Source organism: Urocampus carinirostris, chromosome 10, assembly GCF_059441175.1.
Source record: "Urocampus carinirostris isolate Australia breed hairy pipefish chromosome 10, RoL_Ucar_1.0, whole genome shotgun sequence".
NCBI lineage: Eukaryota > Metazoa > Chordata > Actinopteri > Syngnathiformes > Syngnathidae > Urocampus > Urocampus carinirostris.
In genome coordinates, this window is record NC_142358.1 from 29,765,348 (window position 1) to 29,786,985 (window position 21,638).

At 40.0% G+C, this 21,638-nt stretch overlaps 1 protein-coding gene across 3 annotated transcripts in view; it reads left to right on the forward strand.

Annotated features, from left to right (window-relative positions):
* The window catches only part of mnta (MAX network transcriptional repressor a), a 39,003-nt gene extending 17,381 nt beyond the window's left edge, over window positions 1-21,622 (forward strand). For 2 of the 3 annotated variants that reach the window (XM_088346290.1, XM_088346292.1), the window contains exons 5-6: window positions 15,635-15,827; window positions 17,981-21,622. In XM_088346290.1, the coding sequence (XP_088202416.1) occupies window positions 15,635-15,827; window positions 17,981-18,657 (870 nt within the window). In that variant the 3' untranslated portion in view covers window positions 18,658-21,622. The remainder of the gene's footprint in view (window positions 1-15,634; window positions 15,828-17,980) is intronic. The other variant, XM_088346291.1, reaches the window with a different exon arrangement.
* Window positions 21,623-21,638: the final 16 nt, after the last annotated feature.

Consider the following 21,638-nt stretch of genomic DNA (forward strand, 5'->3'; position numbering starts at 1 on the left):
GCAAAAAACAGAGAAAATAAAAAGTGGAAAGTAGCAAGAATAATCACAAAATTTTTTGGGACCATGGCCAACCCAAATGCTCAAACACCCTCAAGTTAAGCACCTCTGCGCCCAAATCGGTCATGCTTTCGTCCATCCAGATGAAACGGGACACAAGAAAGCGGCCATGTCACTCGGGTCAGGGTGACACAGCACACTCTTCTATTCAACAGCAGGGACCGACGGCTTACCTGGTTTACCCCTGCCGCATCATGCGGTGCCCTGCCCATCCTACTATCCTTTCACGACACCTCTCTTCTCATTCCTATTACCAACAATGGTACGATGAAAAAGCCACAATTCAGTGAAGTTACTTCGGATTTGTACAATAATTTGAATAAAATGAACTCTAGTAATATAATCTAAAACTAATTATGAGCAGTGCCCGGGCAGTATGGATACAAATCCATAAATAAACCTCTCCGTATTTTTAAGGACTGACAAATAATACTTTTAACGCTGGTAAACCTTTTTCATTCCTGTAAACCAAGAAAAGGCTCATTAGCAGTAGTAGAACAGTAAACGAAATCACTATCATGTGCATTTGGTAACATACATCGAGTGGTCAACTGCAAAGTCTGCAATAAAATAACTGAGCAATTCCCAACAGTTTGAAATAAAACCGGTTTAACAACTGACGTTTGTTCCGCGTACTGCATGCATTTAATTTTGAATATGTTTGTCTGGCATAGTCTGGCATAGCGCTCAAGCTCTCTGTGATAGGAAAACATACGTGGATAAAATGTTAAATGTTTGTCCTCAAAAGCGTATTGACTTGAATGTTACTTGAATCTTATCGAGGATAATCAGACTAAGTTTAGTTCAACTGTCCGACGTGCTCTTTAAACGTTCATGTGTCATCGAGGTACTGCTATGATACGCAAGGTCTGCTTTGCAAACTTTGTCAGTAGTCTGTCAGTGTCTGAAACTCGCGACAAAAAGTTACCGGACACCAGCCATAAAGTTGCCTGCCCCATTTTTCACAACTTGAAACACAGTAAGACGACTAATCGCAAAAAAAACAAACATTGTTGCAAATTATTAAGGATTGATAATCAGACTATATAACAGAACAACACTTTAAAATTACGTTTATTATAAATCTACTTATAACATTTATTGCATGTATATAACATCGCTGTTTTCCATCTGCCATCAGTATGTACCTGTATTTACTCATCTTCATTCATTCATTCATGCAATGTTTGCGTTGCGTCGTCTGCTACAAGCCATGTGAACTACTCTTTCCACGGATGCTTTTAATGTACGTTTACGTTTTGTAGCGCCATAAATTTTGTTAGCTTCTTTTGAATCTTTCTTCTGGGGCTGAGGTTTTGGCATGATTCCTAACCACTTATCCATTTTTCTTGTGTTCTCTGTGCGTCTACTTGGAAAATGATATGCAAATGCACGACCTTAGAACGCTCGGGACAGTCCGGAAGCACGTAGTTATTCGATGTAGACTTCTGATTGGCTGCCCAGTATGCAAATTTTCAAACGAACCAAAATTGCAAAATTTCCAAACCGGAAAGATTTCGAAATCGGAATAAAACAAACGTTTGATTTGAAAAATGTCTTTTTTTTTTTTTTTTTTTTTTTTTTTTTTTTTTACTTGATAAAGTTATCAGCCACGCGGGCGGAGACGTTTTGTAAGTTGTACACCGGACGTAAAAGATGCACACCCGGGCGTCCGGGCAGATGTTATTTCAGACACTAAGTCTGTCTATTCACCGAATCTAGGCGTAAATGCTCCCAAGCTTTAGAAGTTTTGTTAATATTTAAGTTTTGTTATTCATACTTGATGTTGATGCTGTTATTTTGTATGTTTGGTTACAGCGCTTCAGAGACGCTATAGCGCATGAGGGACTCTTAGAAGAGATTATATTTTTGTTGAGATGCCTCACTCTGTTAGAAAAATGTGTCTGGCGACAATAGTCGACATTGTCGAGTCATTTTTTTTGTCGATTTTTGTTGGCAACGTCAACTAATCGATGCAACCCTTGTTATTAATTCTCTGGGTTGAATTTGCACATCATTCCCATCCATTCAAGTGTCACCAGTTAATTACCAGTGTTCATTTTACCTCTGAAAAGTGATGGGCCCGGGGACTCGCATGCTCAAAAAACTATGGGTCCCAACAGAGATCTATGGGTCCCCAAAATTTAGTGTTATCGCGGTTGAAATTGTAAATCGGCGACAAATATTTAATATAAATCTATATATTCATTCAGTTTTAATCATCACACTTAATTGGTAATACAAAGCAGTTATCACTTCAGATTTTTCAGTTCACAAAAATATTGTAAATTATACAAAATAATATTGCTGAAATATAAATCTATATATTCATTCAGTTTTAATCATCTCATCTCATCTCATCAGCTGTACCGCTTATCCTTATTAGGGTCGCAGAGGGGCTGGAGCCCGTGCTGTCCCAGTTTTAATCATCAAATTATTAATTCATTTTCTGCATCAAATTATTGTTGGTAACATACCGATTAAAGGGATAACCACAAACCTGTCTTTTTTTAAATTTTCTCCTTTTATACCTCCTTTTTTTCTTAACTTCTTTATGCAACATAATTCATAATATCAATCATCAAAGCAAGTGAGCCGTTTGAGAGCCGGCTCTTTTTAATGAGTTGAGCCCAAAAAAGCCGGTTCTCTAAAAAAGACGGACCTCCTTTCACTACACAACTCAAACTCGTTTGACTTGATTGATTTGCCGTTTCGTGATAGTCGGTGTATACCTGATGGTACCCATCTTTGACAAATTTGCGTTTTTCTGTACAGATTTTCTCGTATGTCGTACACGTCTTAAAATGCATAATAAATGTACTTTGTACGGCAAAAACTTACAGGTTTCTCCGCCGTTTTTTTGTGCTGGAATTATTGCCGTTATCACTTTCTGTATTATGTTTCGACGTAGACACTAAAGAAATGACCAATTTTGTGTTGATTTTCACCCAATACTAACTTTTTTTTCGGAGGCATATTTAATCTTCGCTCGACGACAAGCACCACAACATTGACGTAATCTCGAAGCAACGAGATCTCGTTGGCCGAGATCGGCGTGCAGACGAAAACTCCGAACCGCGAGACCAAAACAACAATGGCGGCTCTGCCTGACGAAAAGTTTGGACTGAAGTAAATCTTTGTTAAAAAAAAGTAATCGGGTAATAACGACAATTTTGTGGCAAGAAGGTTGCGTCCCGGGGACACGCGTTGATTTGAGACTATGCGTCCCCAGCAAAAAGGATGCGTCTAGGACGCAGGGACGCGGGCAAACGAGAACACTGAATTTACATACATTTTTTTAACCTCACTATGAAACACATATCAGACCTGTGTGTTTACTTTATTGAACACAATTTGATCTTCTTAATGAACAGCATCCGTAACTCTCATGAATGTTCTCGGAGCAAGAAAATCTCCTAAGCGCAAACTGCGGAGGCTGAAAAGTAATCCCTAATGCAGTCCTGTTCCTCCCGATTGCTCCGCCCCTCCCAGGCCGGCCCCTCCGAGATTTTATGGCCGCATGTGAAGCGAGCACATGGCTAGCTGCAGCCGCGTGACGTCACTTGCCTGTGCCGCTCGCCGGTTGGCGAACCAGCTGTGTGCCGGCTCTGCAGCGCAGTCATCACGAGGACTCGTATCTGACCTCGCCCATTTTCCAAAAGCACCAGAAGCTTTAGCCACTGTCACAAATGTACGCTAAATATTCTGTTTGAGCCCACAGATTGATGATAACGAAGGATTTTTTTTTAGTTCTTCTGTGGGGAGTTAGGGTGTTTCTTTGATCTTTATGCTAATATACTGTAGTCATCTATTTTTAATCAGCACTTGCCTTCATTATTATGAGGGAGGTTCCATACTACTTTTTTTCTGCTTCGTTGAAGTATGAGTCAAACAGCTGCAGTGTTTGGCTTAAAAGGACCTTATTAATGCCTCACATTGACTTATCTTTGGGCACAGGTGTCAAACAGGCGGCCCGCAGGCCAGATCAGGCCCACCAATTCTTTAAATCCGGCCCGCAAGACAACAGTGAGAGAAGCACAAGAGACAAATGAGCTGTAGTTTTAAATATTTCCACGGGAAGACACCCAAGCCAGTTAACACTTGCAAAACAACTTTGGTAGTATTTCTCGATTTCTCTCTCACTTTATTTTTTTTTTTTTTTCCCCTCTCTTTTTTTTCTCTCTTTTCTCTATTTCTCTCTCACTCTCCAAATCTCTCTTTCTATATCCTCTTTCTGTAACTTAAGCTATAATTGTCTTTCTGTCTATTTTTCCTCTTTCTCACTCTCTCTTTCTCCCCCCTTTTTTGATCTCTCTCTCACCTCACTTTGTCTCTTTTTCCCCTGCTCACTCTTTTATTTTCTTTCTTTCTCTGTTGTTTTACTTCTCTTGTTCCTTTTATCTTTCTCCTTCTCTCTTCATTTCTTTCTTTTTTTATTTATTTCTCTGTTTATTTCTCCACTCATATCTCAATTCTGCTCTTTTTCTTTCACTGTTACTCTGTCTCCCTTGTTCTCCCTATCTGTTTATCACTTTTTCTTTCCTTGCCCCTCTCTCTCTCTTTTTCTCCCTCTCTTTTTCTAAACTTACTTGTCCGGCCCCTGTGAGATTTTTTTATAGCATTTGTGGCCCCCAGCTAAAACCAGTTCGACATCCCTGTCTTTGGGGTTCTGGGCTGGACAGGTTGTTAGTTAGATATGGGGCATATTTAGCAAAACAGTGAGTAACACTCAAGTATGTGTGAATGGGTAAGTGTGAAGCACATTGTAAAGTGCTTTTAGAAGGTGTTCAGTCCATGTACCATATCTCATTTAACCAAGTTGTCGATTTTGAGGGAAGAACTAACCTTAAAAAGTCTGCACAATCTTGTTATTTTTATGTTTTTATGTTTCCGATGAATTCCCCATTTACTGGTGGAGATCATTTTGCTAGTTTAATGAGATTTTTTTCCCCCCTTTTTTAAGCTATTGTTGTCAGTATTTTGGTTTAAAATAGTCTAATGAAATTAACAATTAAAATGAAGGGTTATTTGAGATTTTTAAATAACACTACATTAGCGATGTTAGCGAGCGAGCGATGCTATCCTACTCCTAATATTTTCACACATCTAAACAAATCCTCTACTCTGCCTGACTCCAGTCCTCACCATCTTTAACACTATATTGTATATTAAGTACCAGTGCAGATCTAAAACCTTATACAATTCTTGATTGCTCACCAGATCTTTGTAACTGGTACGCGCTACTGTGCCTTGTTTTGACGACAAATGCATTCCTGGGGTTCCCCTCGTGCCAACGCTACTAAAATTACTTTATCTAATTTTTTTGGTAATGTAATGGAACAGTTACAAACGGGGTATTTGCACCTTTTATAAAATCACTTTTGAGCATGTTGAAAATATTCATTTTGGAGAAATGATGTTTCTCTTCTGAACGTTTGTCTCTCATTGAGGTCATAGATCAGGGGTCGGGAACCTTTTTGACTCAAAGAGCCATAAAAGCAAAAAATATTAATTTTATTTTGGGGATGAGCCACACCATATATTATGAGACAAATTTACTAAATTGCTAAACCCGCGCCCCAGACAAAAGCTTAGTCTTCAGCACATTTATTTTTGATGATTTGATAAAAATTATGAAAAGAGAATAATGCCAGAGCCCCTGTCCCAAATTCAACAAACAGACCACTTTAAACTTGTCTCTTTCTTGCAATGACTCAAGATCGGTTAAACTCCTTTTGACCCTTTTTTATCATACATATTGGTTTCAAAACCAGATGCAAGCATTTATTTTGTAAAAACGTCACAACATTTTGAGAATAGGGAGCCTTATGTGCTTATTTTTGGCGAGAGATGGGAGGGAATGCTTGTACTTTTTGCATAGCTCCACCCATCCCTCCCACTCACCCAATCAAATGACTAAGTTCTCTTCCGGTGTTTTGGCGTATTTACAGTTCTGTGGATTCATCATAAAGTATCTGAACACTGAACACAGATTATATAGTGAACTTTTAAATAAAGGATTCTTTAGCGTTGTACAGCCAAAACGAGTTTTTTTTCCCCCTTTTTTTGTGTGACACCTTGACTGTAAATTGTAGTGAAAAACGTGCCCTATATATACTGCAAAGTGTTTCCTTTGAATTTAGCTTTGGTTTGGCTTTACGTGTACCTGAATATGATAGACAACTTCGGTTTTGAACAAGATGGAGAAATTTTGCATGCAATCAAATTGGTCTCCGAGCCACAGATACTCATAGAAAGAGCCATATATGGCTCGCGAGCCATAGGTTCCCGACCCCTGTCATAGATAATTGGGCAGTTCATTTTGGTGTTATTAGCTAAATGGTAGCGCACATAACAGTTTTGAGTACATGTGACAATTGGAAGATTACTGTTCTTTGAATCCCTGGCTGATCACAAAGGTAGTAAGTAATGGCAACGATAAGACGCTAACATGGCTAGTTAGCACTAGCTTACTTGTTATTTTGAGTGTCTTTGACGTGACTCTTACCCACTTAACATACAATACATTAAACTTACTTTGTAAAATATGTTCGCTGCAAATCCCGGAAAACTTCAGGGCTACAAGTGTTGGGTATTGGCACAACTCGAGTCCTTTTGGTCTATTTGCTAAACATGGCCGTCCGTCTTCATCAAAAAAGATACAATTCCAAACCGGGCTAACAACCCTGCACAGCAATAAATCACCATAGTAAAAAGTGTTGGTTATATTCTTCCGTCGTCATTCTTTCTTCAACTCAAATCCTAATTCAAGTGCTGACAACTCAGGCTTTTCTGCAGTCCAGCATGCATGTCAAAGGGTCAATATCATTGGTAGTCTAGTGGTTAAGTTTGATTCCTGGTGCATACAATGCTTTACTTATGTAGTATCACGTGCATATAAATACTATATGCATTTTCAGTTCCATCGACTGTATTATCGGGTATATAGGGCACACTGGGTTATAGGGTTCTATTTCGAAATTCTGGGCAATTTTAGGTTTGAAGGTGCGACTAGCCTGGGAAGTATTTACCAAAATAAGCTTGGGAATTGAACTCTTGGTGCGTAGACTTATCCTTTGCATTGTTGAAGAAGTAAAATTTGTTTTTCCACTCACAAAGCTTTACTTGTGAGCCGTCAGGCACCACGTGAACCTCCGCATTGGTCTAGCTGAGGCTTTGTTTGGCCTGCAGTCACAAGACCTCCCAGCCTGGCCTGGGCGGGGATATCCGTCTTATCTCAGCGTCCTGGCAACGTGGCTTTAGCGCGCTACTGGCCCTTTAAAGCTCTGCCGCTGCACAGTACAGCTTGTCCTTTACTGCTGCCCTAGTGAGTCACGGAGTGGGCCGTGCACACCCTTCCCCCTCTTCTCATCCATGTGCCCTGCACTTTTTTTTGTACTCATTCCATTTGACAGCCGGCTTGACCGGTGTTTACCTTCTACGCCTCCGCTGCAGATGATTCCCACCCTGATCTAGATTAGCACGTAAACAGGGTGCATGTTGAGTTTTATCTCAGGGAAATTGTGTGTAAGTTGCAACTAACGAGTATTTTAATAGTGAACTAGTCACCGACTCTGGAAATGATTAGTCAAATGATCGGATGATGATTTTTTTTTTTAATTATGTGAAAAATTATAATAAACACAAGAAAAAAAATAATAATAATAATTTCCTTTGTATTGTCATTCTTTGTAACAATGTACACAGAACGAAATGTCGATACACCTGACCCGTTGTAGCGAGTCGGTGCAGCCGCAGCCAGAGGGCGCCGCCATTATACCAATTAGGTATGTCTCGGTCGAGGCGCGAACCAGCGACCTCCCAGTCTCAAAGCCGGCACACTATCATCTAGGCTACTGAGCTGGTAAATGGGTGTTTCCTTTGTTCAGGGTTCGTACGAGTTCTTGAAATCCTTCTAAATGCTTGAGTTTTAATGTCTTGTTTTCAAGAAATAGTGTTTGAAATGTGGGTGAAGTGCTTGTATATGCTTGAAGTTGTGGCCATGTTTTTCAACAAGTCTGCTTGAAATAACAACAACACTGCTCTCTGGTGGCTTCACTTCGCCTTAGCAATTCTTTTTCCCTCACAATCAACGTCAGCTTTCATTAGTTTGTATGGTATTGTCCTACGAGGCATAATCTCCCCCTACGGGTTGTGCCCAAGAGGACAGGAGCAAGATACACCTAAACGGAGCACAATGAAATGTGTATTCGTGCAATGATTGGACAGTTATTATTATGGACAGTTATTATGGGCCATGCAAAAAAATTATCGTAGCGTTTCCTAGTGGTAAATTGTAATGGGAAGAACTAAACTACATATAACTGTAATTTTACCCAACACCTTAATAGGGCATTATTTGTCTAAAAAATTTATACATTTGATTTATATTTCTTTATAAATGCACGCACATGATTAAAAATCGTATATGTAATTCGCAGCTACCTTTATGGCTCTGCAAAATACATGATTTACAGTTTTTTTTTAATATTGTACAGGAGAAATTGGGAAAATTTGGAAGTCTCTACAAAAGTACCTTATTTTGGCAATGAAAAGAGTGTTTGAACCCTGTATATTGAACATACTGCGGATTTCTACAAAAATGAAAGAAGACTTTAAACCAATTAGGCGCAGTGTCAGTAGGGACAAATCCATATTAAACCCTCTGTCAATTTTTAGCATCAAACATTAAACATTTATAATACCTGTAAACTAAAAACAAACCGATCAGAAGCAGTACATTAATAAATTAAAAAACAATAATATGCATCTTGTGAAATACCTTTTAAGCAGTCAACTGCAAAGTCTGTAACAAAAGAACTTAATGATTCAACTAATGTTTGCAGCTATTAATGTCTTAAAGTCAAAGTCCTCCAACAGCGACAGCTGAGGAGCCCGTGAATCTATTCTAAAAATAGCTGAGTAATGGTGATTTTTCTAAAAAAAAATTTTAGTGGTTGACTGAGTCTATTTAACCCTACTTTCAGTGGTTAACCAGTAAAATAGTAATAACATGACATAACTTTTTGCGCTAATTAGTAGCAAAAAGTAGCACTTGAAAAAGGTGAGAAACCATATCTTAACAACTGCATGCATTTAATTTCAAATATGTTTGTCAGGCACAGTCAGGTATAATGCTCCAGGTCTCTTTTATTGTGAAATACACGTGTAAAACATGTACAATATATGTCATCAAAACTGAATTGGCCTGAACCTTACTAGAATCTTACAGAGGCAAGTCAGACTCCATTTCGTTGATCTTTCCGACCTGCTCTTTAAATGTTCGTGTGTCACTGAGGTACTGCCATGATACGCAAGCTTTGGTTTGCAAACTTTGCAAGTAGCCTTCATTCACAGTATCCAGGCTAAAACGCTCCAAAACCTTTTAAAGTTTTGGTATGCATACTTGATGTTGACGCCGCCATTTCACTGTTTGTGTTACTGCTCAAGACGGAGACGCTATTGCACATGCGCAAATGATTCTCGGCAGAAATTATATTCGGATAGAGATCTCTCACTCAAACTTACACAATAGTCAACAAAGCATTCCATTGTCGACAATTTCCATCATCGCTTTTGTCTAATCGTTGCGGCCATAGTTGGCGTTCGGCTTTATCTCAGGAAAAATCGTTTGCGTGTGTTTTAGAGGGCAGGGGGTGCAGGCGTAGTGATGCCAGTCATGTGTAAGGAAACAAAAGGTGCTTGGAACCCGATGTCCTAGCAACGCGGCGACGCGATTAGCAGAACACCATGTGGGAGCCATCTGCCCTGAGCGGCTTCTCAGGTTGCGCGTGTTTCTACGGGGATGACTGCGTTTGTGGTTGCCTGCGCCACGTGTGCACGCACACACACCAACACTATGTAGTTCAGTAGGTTTTCCGGGTTTGCCGAGCGCTCGCTCTCATGCTCTCTTTGACATTGGTCTGTGTGGGCCATGCACACAGGCAAGAAGTATACTGGTGTGTGTTTGTATGAGAGGCTGTTTCGGAAGTCAATTATACCTGCTTTCAAATATGACATCATACTCTCACACATGCACAACTATATTCTTATATAGACAGTCATACCCATGCACAAAGACTACTGTGCTCTCTCATACATAGTACTATACTCTTCCATGCATACTATTATGCTCTCATACACACACTTCTGTATTTTCTCAAACATATTAATATACTCGGGCAGCACGGCGGCGCAGTGGTTAGCGCATGTGCGGTACAGTTCTGAGGTCATGAGATCGGACCTCCTGTGTGGAGTTTGCATGTTCTCCCCGTGCTTGCGTGGGTTTCCTCCGGGCACTCCGATTTCCTCCCACATTCCAAAAACATGCATGTCAGGTTAATTGGCCGATTCAAATTGTCCCTGGGTGTGAATGAGCGAGTGGATAGTTGTCTGTTTCTGTGTGCCCTGCGATTGGCTGGCAACCGGTTCAGGGTGTCCCCTGCCCACTGCCCGAAGATAGCTGGGATGGGCTCCAGCACCCCCACGACCCTACTGAGGATGAGCGATGCAGATAATGGATGGATGGATGGATGGATATTAATCTACTCTCTTACGGTCTACTATGCTTTCACACACATGCTACTATACTCTATATGTGAGAGAATAGTAGTGGATACGTACTATACTCTCATAAAACCACTACTCTTGCCTGCTTAATACTATACCACCATACACACATTACTACAGTCTTACACTTATTACTATACTCTCTTTTAGTCTCTCTGCTTTCACACATACTACTATACTCTCTCACATATTATATTATACTCTCATTCGCAATGCGTTATGTTATAGCAAATGAGTGAGTGAGAGAATATAGTAGTGTTTTTGTGTATGAGAGTATAGTAGAATGCATTATAGTATAGTAGTACCTGTGAGAGTGTAGTCGTATTTGTATAATAGTATCAGCACATTAAATAATATCACTCAAATGTTTGTTCAAATAACCTTGTTTCATTATTGTTCATGACAAAAAACACCAGTTCACAAAGAGAAGTAGTTCCAAACATGAATAGAACTTTTATACGAGAGTATAGTACACACTCGAGTATGCTGTCACACACATACTACAATGATTTCTCACACTTACTACTATACTCTCATACACTACTATGTTATCACACACAAACTATTATACTCTCGCACGCATTCTACAATTTCACACATGCTATGTTTATGACGTGTCTGAATGAGAGTATAGTTTGCATGTGTGAGAATATGATATATGTGAGAGCAAGTATGATTTACTTTCTACCAGCCTCTCATACGTGTGTGTTTAAGCGTCGTTCTCGAATTAATCATCATCTTGCCGTGGTGGATTGTGTAGGCCCAACCGTCTGTTGCAGAAACACCTGGCGTCCCCGTTCACCGCCACAAATGGTCTGAGGTTGCCGAGGAAACCGCAGCGGTTGCCTTGGCAATGCCTGATGACGAGAGATGCTGTCATTGAGCGCCAACCGGGGAGGAAGCCTCCTTACGTCAAATTGCGTCCTCTGGTTAGCGAGTGCACTTGTCCTTGTTTGGCGGACAACGGGCAAGATGCGGCGCAAAAAAATAAAACTTACACAGAGCTCCCCAGGCAAAACCGGTTGAAAAGATACCATGGTTCCTTCCAAAGGAATTACAATAGTCTTTATTGTCATCTATGACAACATAGTGATCATTGTTTACAAAAGAGATTAGACATGGCACGCCATGATAAACACGTGATAAAGACTTTAAAAGAGAAAAGTAAGATAAGAACCTCAGGATAAAAAGGAAAAAATATTAACAAGGTAGTGCTTGGAGACTGGCCTGGGTTATAAGTGCACCAGAACAATATTGCAATGAAAAAAGTAGGGGACTGCAGGGATCTTGAGCCCGAGTGCAAAGCCCTACGAATTCGGCTCGAATTTTCAGGCCTAAAATGCCATTCACTACGTTTGGGTTGGGCTTGGCTTCTCTCTCGCTACTTTTCTTTTTATTTTGATCCACCCGTCTTTGTTTGTTGTTTCTCTGCCTCTCTTTTCTAAAATGTCACGCCAAAGTTCTTAAAAGATGTACCGATACGGGGGTTTCATGGACGGCCTTAAAATTTTCCCCTCAACTCTTAAAAAAAGAAAAAAATCCATCAATGATAAATAATTGTTAATTCAAAAAGTAAATGAATTACTCCACAGTAAAAGCAACTACTTTTTAGGGAAATTAACTCTGCATGTTACTCTAAAAAGAAGTTGTATGTCAAAGAATTTCACATTTCTGAGCGAATACAAAACACCTGTGATGTCTTTGACAGAAGTTGAAGAAATGAGAATTCCAACTATTTTTAGAGAACGTTTTTTTTGGGCTCGGCTCACTTAAAAGAGCTGGATCTCCTGGGTCCCAAACGGCTCTTCAGGTTTCTTTTGCTGCTTTACTAATTTTTTTGTAAAATTAAGCATGGAGTGACTTAGAAAGGGGGAAAAGGAAATGAAAAAAGAAAATTGAAAAAAGAAAAAAATACAATAACTAAAGAAAAATAAATATAAGCAGAAACTTATATTTTTATATAAACGCATGAACACCGAAAAACACAGGAAATATAATGAAAACATCTATAAATTTTCACAAATAAAGTTAAAATTCAAAATAATTATCAAATATAGGGTTCACATTTTTCACGAATCAGCCCTCATACCCCTTTTCTTTCGGCACATTCGTAAAACTATTCGTAATCGCTATCTAACCGTACGTTAGTCGCTATTTTGAATGGTGACATGATCCCAAAAGACTTGACGTAAACAACTCTAAGGGGAACAGAAAATTGCGCCACTGTAAACAGCGTTAGGTGTGCAGGGACAAGCCACCGTTGGAGTTCTGCGCCCAAAATAATGCACCGCTTTGGACCATCGGTAACAGCAACGATGGAAAAATAGTTGGATTACCCCGTTACTGAAAAAAATAACACCGTTACTGTGTTTTTATAATACCGTTTTTCCCAATGCTGGTCGTATGTGACTGTAAAATATCTCGTTTTAATTCTTCCCTCTGTTCTGATTGGCGACTCCAAGTCGCTTTTTGTTTCCTTCCGTGGGTTTGTCTGCAATGTGAATCTAGGAAGAAGATAAGGGACAGGGGAATTTTACATAAACTTGGTGGTGCACGCATGTCCGACCAAAACGTGGCTTTTAAACGGACCACCATGCAGCCGTGACGGTTGAACACAAGCAGGAAGTGCGCGCCGTCGGGAAACTCGACTCCACACAGCGTGTTCCTGTTTGACGCACGTGGACCAATATTTTCAGGAGTAAGGCGACTGTGACACGCGCTCCTGATATTTTTTTGTGGGCTTTGATTTAGGAAGTGTGTTTGGTTGCGTGTCAGCTGACCTGTAAGTCAGGGAGGGGGAATCTGGGTCACGGAGTCATTGCCTGGAAGCCCAGCCCACTCTTTATCCCCTTTCCACGCCTACTCTCGGCCTTCAAGCCAAACTGTGCTTCTAATAACAGATTCTGTTTCCCAACATTCTTATATATCACTATTGTTTCATGACCTCACTAGAAAGTAGTACACATGGTTGGCAAGAGTCCACAAGCCGCAACCGGGAAGAAACTAGAAAGCTTTGCTTACTGATGAACCTACACAAAAAAAGTGAAATTCTATTTTTACACCAGTTGTGTAGTAGCGCACAACTGCCACTCCTGCTTCTCTAATTATTTTGCAGTTATGTTGTTACCTGCAGTTCTACAACTGTTACAATAAAATGCACTTTCAGTAACTGCAAATGGTACAGAGATGACAGTCAAAAGCAAACGCAAGAATTTGTGGGGCAAACTATATTTCGTCCATCTGATAGAGGCCTTTGGGTTGTTTTTATGGACCCAGATTAGTACTTTAAATAGTCCTGAAGAATCTGGGAAATGATGTAGAAGGTTCGACTTCTGTTTGGGTGTAATACCGGAAAATGTTTTAGATTCTTATGTTAAAAAGAAGAAATATTTTATTTTGCTCTGCTCTTAATAGTTATACTGTGTTATAAAATGTTTTACATATTGCATTAGGCTTACTCTTTTTGTTTTCATTAAAAAAAAAAAAAAAGTGAAATCAAATAATAATAAACACAAAATATATGTAAGGCAAGGCAAGTTTATTTGTATAGCATTATTCATACACAAGGCAATTCAAAGGGCTTTACAGAAATAGCAAATAGAAAAACACACAATTACAGTTAAAACATAGAAGAAAAGACATTGAAAATGTAAAATGTGGTTTTTAAAATGCATTAAAACCACTGATAAAACACAATAAAATCAATAAATTATGTAGTAGTCGTTACTGTTTTTACAGTTTTTTTTATATGAAAAACAATTTATAAAATTTCCTTAAGGATTATTTTTCCAAGACTTTCATTTAAAAAAGATTAATTATCTGATGTTGGGTAATTTATTTTTTATTTTTTTCTTATGTTTGTGAAAATATATACTGATAACGATAACTGTAAAAAAAAAATTGTAAGAAATTAAATTTAAAAATCTGAACTTAAAATATTCTTCCCAGTGGTCATTACAAAAACAATATGGATTTGAATAATAAGCATGATGCAAATTTTTTTTCGATTTATTTCACATAACAAGAGGCTCACCTCGATGGAACTAACATCACTGTCCGTCATCTTTCTGCTACAGGTACCCAAAAAAGAAAATAATGCGGTTTCGTCACCTTTTGTGTCTGTTATTTGTATTCTTCCTTGTGCTTTTTAGCATTCTTAGTCTGTTGCACTACACAACACAGCAACATCTAGCAGTCAAATAATAAGCCTGAACAAAGCCACATCCCAAGTTTTATTTCCTGATTGCATTAAACTAAATACAATCCTGCGTTGTTCACGGATCCCGTAACCACTTTTGTTGTCAGGGCGTCATTACGGACACAACTCTGGACAGCTTTCTCCATTGTTGACGGTTCCTGGCCTGTTTTTGGGTCGTGGCAACGTTGGCACTAGTCCATTCCTTCATGTTATTGTGCTTTTTTTTTTCGGTCTTTTGCTCCTGCCTCCTTTGGCTGTGCCCTGGAGGACTTTCTTGGTCAGTCCTGATGATCTTGTGACGTGACCATACCACTGAAGTTTCTGTCTGCGCACAGTTGACAATAGTTCTTCGTAGGCTCCAATGTGACTTCAGATGGTGTAGCGCACTTTTTAATTTTGTCACATGCGCTATGTAGCTGATTCCTAGAATTTTGCATCTGCATGGCCTAGATGTTCTTTCCCAGTTTCGCTGTGAGAGTCTCGCAAGCGTAGCAAAAGATGGTAGTAACCAGCGTTTTCATGAGTCTGATCATCGATTTCACTGCTATGTTCTCGACCCTCCAGATGGGTTTAAGTCTGGCAAGTGCGGCTGCGGTTTGAGATATCCTGGCTCTGATTTCTGGTTCTGACAACTCTTCTGATATGACAGTTTCAAGATATTTAAATTAAGGGTCAGGTTCTAGCTCTCTGCAGGTGATTGTGATATCTGTAGTAAAACCCTGAGGATTGTTGGTCAATACTTTTGCATGTAAAAAAAAGAAAATATCCAAAGACCGTGGTATCCTCAGATGTGTTTGTTTTTCATGTCAGACGCTGAAGCGCAAAGAAAAGGAGTACGAGCATGACATGGAGCGCTTGGCCCGTGAGAAGATTGCCACGCAGCAGCACTTGGAGGATCTGAAGAACGAGTTGAGCCAATGGATGGACGTGATGGAGATCGAACGCGTCGTGCGGCAGACGACGCAGCCCGAGGAAGACCAGGCCTCCACCTCCACCGCCTCAGGTCTGAAAATTGTACCTTTCATCTACATTATTTCTTTACTAAGGGCTGCAACAAACAACGATTTCATTAGTCGACTGGTCACCAACTACTTAAAAACGATTGTTCAAAAAATCTGAAGATTTTTTGGGGGGATTAGCATGAAGTTGAGTTAATTTAGTGGCAAATGATGATAAACAAAAAATGGTTACAATGAAAAATTGAATTTTTACTGCGTATTTGTAAAAAAGATTTGTAAAAATGCCCTTACTAAAAATCAATTAGGCACAGTGCTCCGTCACTAAAGACACAGATCCATAAATAAACATCGGTCCATTTTTTATGGACAAACAAATCCATAATAGATTAATATCAAGGTCAGCAGTTTCTCGTTTTTCGCTAGCGTTGTGTTCCACAAAGGACCTGTGATAGTCCGAATCAGTCAAGTCATATTTATTTGTATAGCCCTTAATCACAAGAAGTCTCAAACAAACAGACCAAAGACTAAATGCTGGGTCAGCTTTTTTTTATTTTTTTATTATCATTTTTTTTTAGCATTTTTCACATCTAGGGTAACCTATTTAACTGCCTGTAAAATATGCTGTGGAAACGAAACTTGCGATTATCAAGAAATACAAAAAAGGCACATAAATTGCTACTCACGCCAAGTTGCATGGCTGTAAACAATCAACACCTTTACTGCCCTTTGGCGGCAGGAAGGAAAATTTGTTTTTCATTCATTTTCAAACAAATCATAAGTTTTGATAGAAATCAGCTGGAGATTTTTTTTTGGCATACTTAGAAATTCAGAGCAGGCAGGATCTGGCCTGCGGGCCTCACCTCTATTTTTTTTAGTTAGTGTCCGGCCCCGCAAAGTGGCGACTCTGGACGCATGCTTCGCCCCTCCCACGTTGACAATGTCAACTAATAGCTGCAGCCCTAGTGGATAACAGACTGAGACAGGAAGGAGTTTTTTTAATCAATAAATGCGTATTTTTAGTTAAAGGTGGGGTTCCTAGTTTGATGTGTCCTTAAAAAGTTTAAACTTAAATATTTTCTCTTTTAATTATGAGTTAACAATGCCCAACTGCATTCAAAGAGCCTTTATATATATTTTATATATAGGGGTCAGGCATAGCGACATCACAAGTTTTCTTTTATTCTATGTCAGGGGTGGCGAACAAGTTTGACACAAAGAGCCTAAGTTTTTAACTGTGAGAGTCAAAGAGCCACACCACGCACTTGAGACTGTCTTTTTACCTGGCCTTTCAAGGGGCTCAATTTTTGCTTGCGTAGTTCAGTACCTTTGGGGAATGCCGTGTCGATATTAGCATGAGCTGTGCTAAAATGATGCTGAAGATTTGAAGTCTTAAAATGGGATATCGTGATACTGCATTATAAACAGTGATTTACCATTCTGTTCAACAAGATAGTAACATCTTCCCATTCTTCCTGAAATGCCCTGTGTTCATCTTCATATTTCCGTTTCGCTTTGCATTTTGCCATTTTGACCATGAGGGAACAGTCTGCACGCTCATGAAATGTTTACTTAATTTTCCGGCATTAGACGTAATCTACGCAGATGATTGGCAGTCAGTTGTGTCCGGAGCAGCATAAAAACAACAAATCTGCCAAATTAATCTCAAAATATTATTTATTATTTGTTATTAACTCTTATGGATTCAAGTGTGTTTTAAGAGGGGGAAAAAACTAAACATGAAACGAGGCAAAGAGCCACAGTATACAGAAAATATGATGAGGCAAAGAGCCGCATTCTTATTGGCCAAGAGCCGCGTTTTCGCCACCCCTGTTCTAGAATGTAAATGTTGAAAATAATTAAAGTACTGTTTCAAATACAGTCCAAATGCCAACCCAAACCCAAAAAAGATAAACAAGGAAGAGTTTATTCGAGCGTGTCCAAGAATTTCACTTCTTTGCACGCGCAACAATAAGCTTGACAGAAGATGGGGTCAGCAAGTAGAATATTGTGAAGTTTTTGTAATATTATTTCTTAAATAAAAAGGTCAGCGAGAGAGATGGCTGGCCCAACTGGAAACGTAACGATTGACATTTTAGGCTTGACATTTTCGGCTTGACATGGGCCAAAATTCAGGATGGAACGAATTCCGGCTTGGCTCAAGATCTTTACTGTCTTTACATTTGTGTTTATTGACAAGGTGGTCATTTGGCTCTTGCAGAAGGCGAGGAAGTAATGGACGAGGACGACGACGATGGAGTCGCGGCACCCCCTCCAAGCAAGCCCCCCGCTGCCCTTCAACCCCTCAAAGTCGATGAACCCCTTCACATGCCCACCACTGTTGCCGCGGTCCCCACCCGCACCTTGACTTTGACCGCCTCCACCCCGTCCTTCATCACTCATCACATGTCGACACTACAGCCCTTGCCCAAGACCCCCGCGGCCGGCACGGCCCCCGGCCAGCCCACATTACACCCCACCGTCATCGCCCACGCGTCGGTGTCCCACCCATCCGTCATCCAGGCGGTCAACCACGTCATCCAGGCGGGGATGCCCAAACAGATCGCCCAACTGGCGCCCGGCCAGCCCCCCATCGGCCACATCACCGTGCACCCGGTAGCTCACCTCAGCCCCCACCTACCAGCCCTTTACCCGCAACCGGTTTCGGTCACGCAGCCAGCCTTGATTAGCCACATCGCCCACACCTTCAGCCACGTCAACGGCGCCGCTGTCGGGCAACCCCCTCCGGGCGCCGCCATCGTGGGCAAACAGACGGTAGTGGCCCACCACCCGCAACTGGTAGGCCAGACTGTCCTCAACCCCGTCACCATGGTGACCATGCCCTCCTTTCCAATCAGCACTCTCAAGCTCGCCTGATTGCGAGCAACAGGAAAAGCATATTTATGGGACAGGAAGAGCTTACTGGGATGGACCAATGGCAGCGCTCGACGTGACTCTACCCCGCCATAAGCAGCACGTTGCGAATGGGAGACTGGAGTGGCCCCGCCTCTCCGCTGGAAAACTCGTGCTCCTTTGCCGCATTCAAATTGCGGATTGGAGTTTCTCTGGTGCGGAGCTGGAGCCATTAGGGCGACTTTGTCTCGGGCAATATCGCCCCCTGCTGGACTCCAAGGTTTTGTACCTTATCCGCCATGCTCTCTAAGATGCAGCTGTTGTCAAGCCAGGTGTTTATCTACCAGGGGTGGGCAAACTTTGAGTTGAGGGCCACATTGGGTTAAAAAATTGGCTAAAGGGCTGGGGAGGAAATTATTAATTTATTCTTTTTGGGGATCTGCAGATAAAGTCTCAAATTCAATAGTTTTCTTCTTTATTTTTGCATTTTTTTTTGCACATTCCTTTCAGGCAAAAATAGAAAATGACCAAAAAAGGGTGAAAATTATTTTTTAAATAGCAGCTCCAATATACACTTAGGAATAAATATTGTATTTCTTTCTTTTTTTAGTCTACAGATGAACCATTTCATCAAAATGATTTTGAAACACTCAGAATTGAGCAAAGTAATGAATGTTCTTCCTTTTTAAAGAACTCAATTTGAATAATTGCAAAACTCAAAATACAAAACGGCTAACTCAGATTTTCCATTAAATTCGATGAATATTTCGATGATTAAATAAATACAATATAAAATTAGGGACTGAAGATAAAAGTCACCTGTTATTTGATTGGTGGGGACACTGGGGACAAGAGTGGCACCAAATCAACACATTTTTATTAAGAGTACCCTTTTTGACCATTTTACACATGATTTATATTTTTAATATTTTCGTTTGGCGGTCCGGATCAAAAAGACTTGACGGGCCACGGGCCGAAGTTTGCCCACCTCTGATCTACACGGTTCCCAATTTCTATTGAGCCATTTTTATGTCTTGGGGGAGAAAAAAAATCACAGCACACTATCTGAAAATGTCAAAACTTAATACACAAGGTAGTTATATTTACCTTTTCTCATCTAGTGGAAAAGTATTTCATTTTGCAGCATACATTTACATAATTTTTAAAGTTATTACATGAAATTGTATCACTTTGAACTGTACACAACACACTGGTTGGGAATCAGTGCACTGAACAAAAATGAATCCTGCATGAGCCATATGGGATTCTTCAAAATGCAGTCAACTTTTAAGTTAATGAAGCGAGTCGTTTGTATGTAAATATGAAATTTAACCAAAAAAAAGAACCTGCGTTGGTGTCATTTTGGAAGAGCTGTAAAGTAACTGTATGTCACAAAAGTGAGTACACGCTCACTTTTTTGCAGAGAATTCACTATAATGTTTAATAGAACAACCCTGAAGAAACATCACTTTGACTCAATGCAAAGAAGTCTGTGTAAAGCTTATATAGCGGAGTAAAATATTTTGTCCCTTAAAAAACTCAAAATATCGCCATCAAAAACTAAACCCTCTTGTCAACAGAGTACACCGCAAAGGCACTACTTCCCTATATATCCAAACAAAGCACTGCTAATCATTTTCCCTCCAAAATACCATGCGACATGTTACTCTCACTAGGTCTCAGGTATAAAGAGGGAGCAGGTGTATTCAATTTGAAGTACACTGTCATATCGTTCACTGAAACTCCCAATATGGCAAACCATGGCCAGGAACTCTCTGGAAATCTTAAAAAAAAAGTGACACTATTTAAGGCTGCCCAAGGCTACAAGATGATTGCCAACACCCTAAAGTTGAGCTGCAGTACAGTGGCCAAGATCCTCCATCAGTTTAAAAAATCAGGATGCACTCATTACATGGCTTGGGTTGGATGCCCAAAGAAGCTGAGTGAACATGTACAGCGTCACATCCAAATTCTATCTAAGAAAGATTGGGGCAGGAGTGCTTTCAACATTGCTGCAGAGATTGAAGCGGTGGGGCGGTCAGCCTGGAACTATTCAGACCAAATACTTCAGGAACTTTCACTTTAGGGTGTACTTACCTTTGTATCCAAGGGGTTTAGTTATTAAAGGCTATAATATGAATTTTTTTAAGGGTTAAAATACATTTACACTGCTATGATAGCTTTACACAGACTCTTTCATTGTGTCAAAGCGTTGCTTCTTCACTGTTCTACTAAACACTAATGAAATCTTTAGTGAGGGTGTACTCACTTTTCTGACATACTGTACTAGCACTGTGAAACTAAACAAAAATACTTCATGCTTTGCTCTGTCACACCCCTTTATACATGGAAAATAGGTTACTTATGTTAACTATCATGTGTATATGCTCTTTACCTTGGTGTTCCATTTAAATTCTCATGTGCAGGGTAGTTTTTTTTTTACTGGGACCATGTATTTTGGAGAGAGTATGAAACAAAATGTGCAAAAAAATCATTTGATTAGATTTACTGGATTCTTGTCATTCCAACAAATGTAAATGTTCTGCATTTATATGGCGCTTTTCAAGTCAATGAAGTCAAAAGTGCTTTACAATGTGCTTCACACTTTCCCTTTTACACACTAACTAACCGATAGCAGCGTCGCCATGCAAGACCTGCTCATCGGGGGCATTAGGGATTTGGTGTCTTGCCCAAGGACACTTCGACATACAACTCGGAGGAGCCGGTAATTGAACCTGCGACCTCCTGAACTACTGTCGCCCCCAGCTTTGTACCTTCCAGCACACATTCGGCTTGACATCCTTTAAGAGTCCAACGCAAAATGTCTCAGAGGAGACATGAAATGTATTACGTCCGTTTTCCCTATGGCGAAAGTTGTACTTGTAAATAAAGCCTGAATTAGATTTCACTATTATGAAAGACGCTGGGAAAAATATATGGAATAAGAACTCTATAAAACATGATTTTAATAAAAATGTTTTTTTCTAAACGGCTGCAGTGTTATG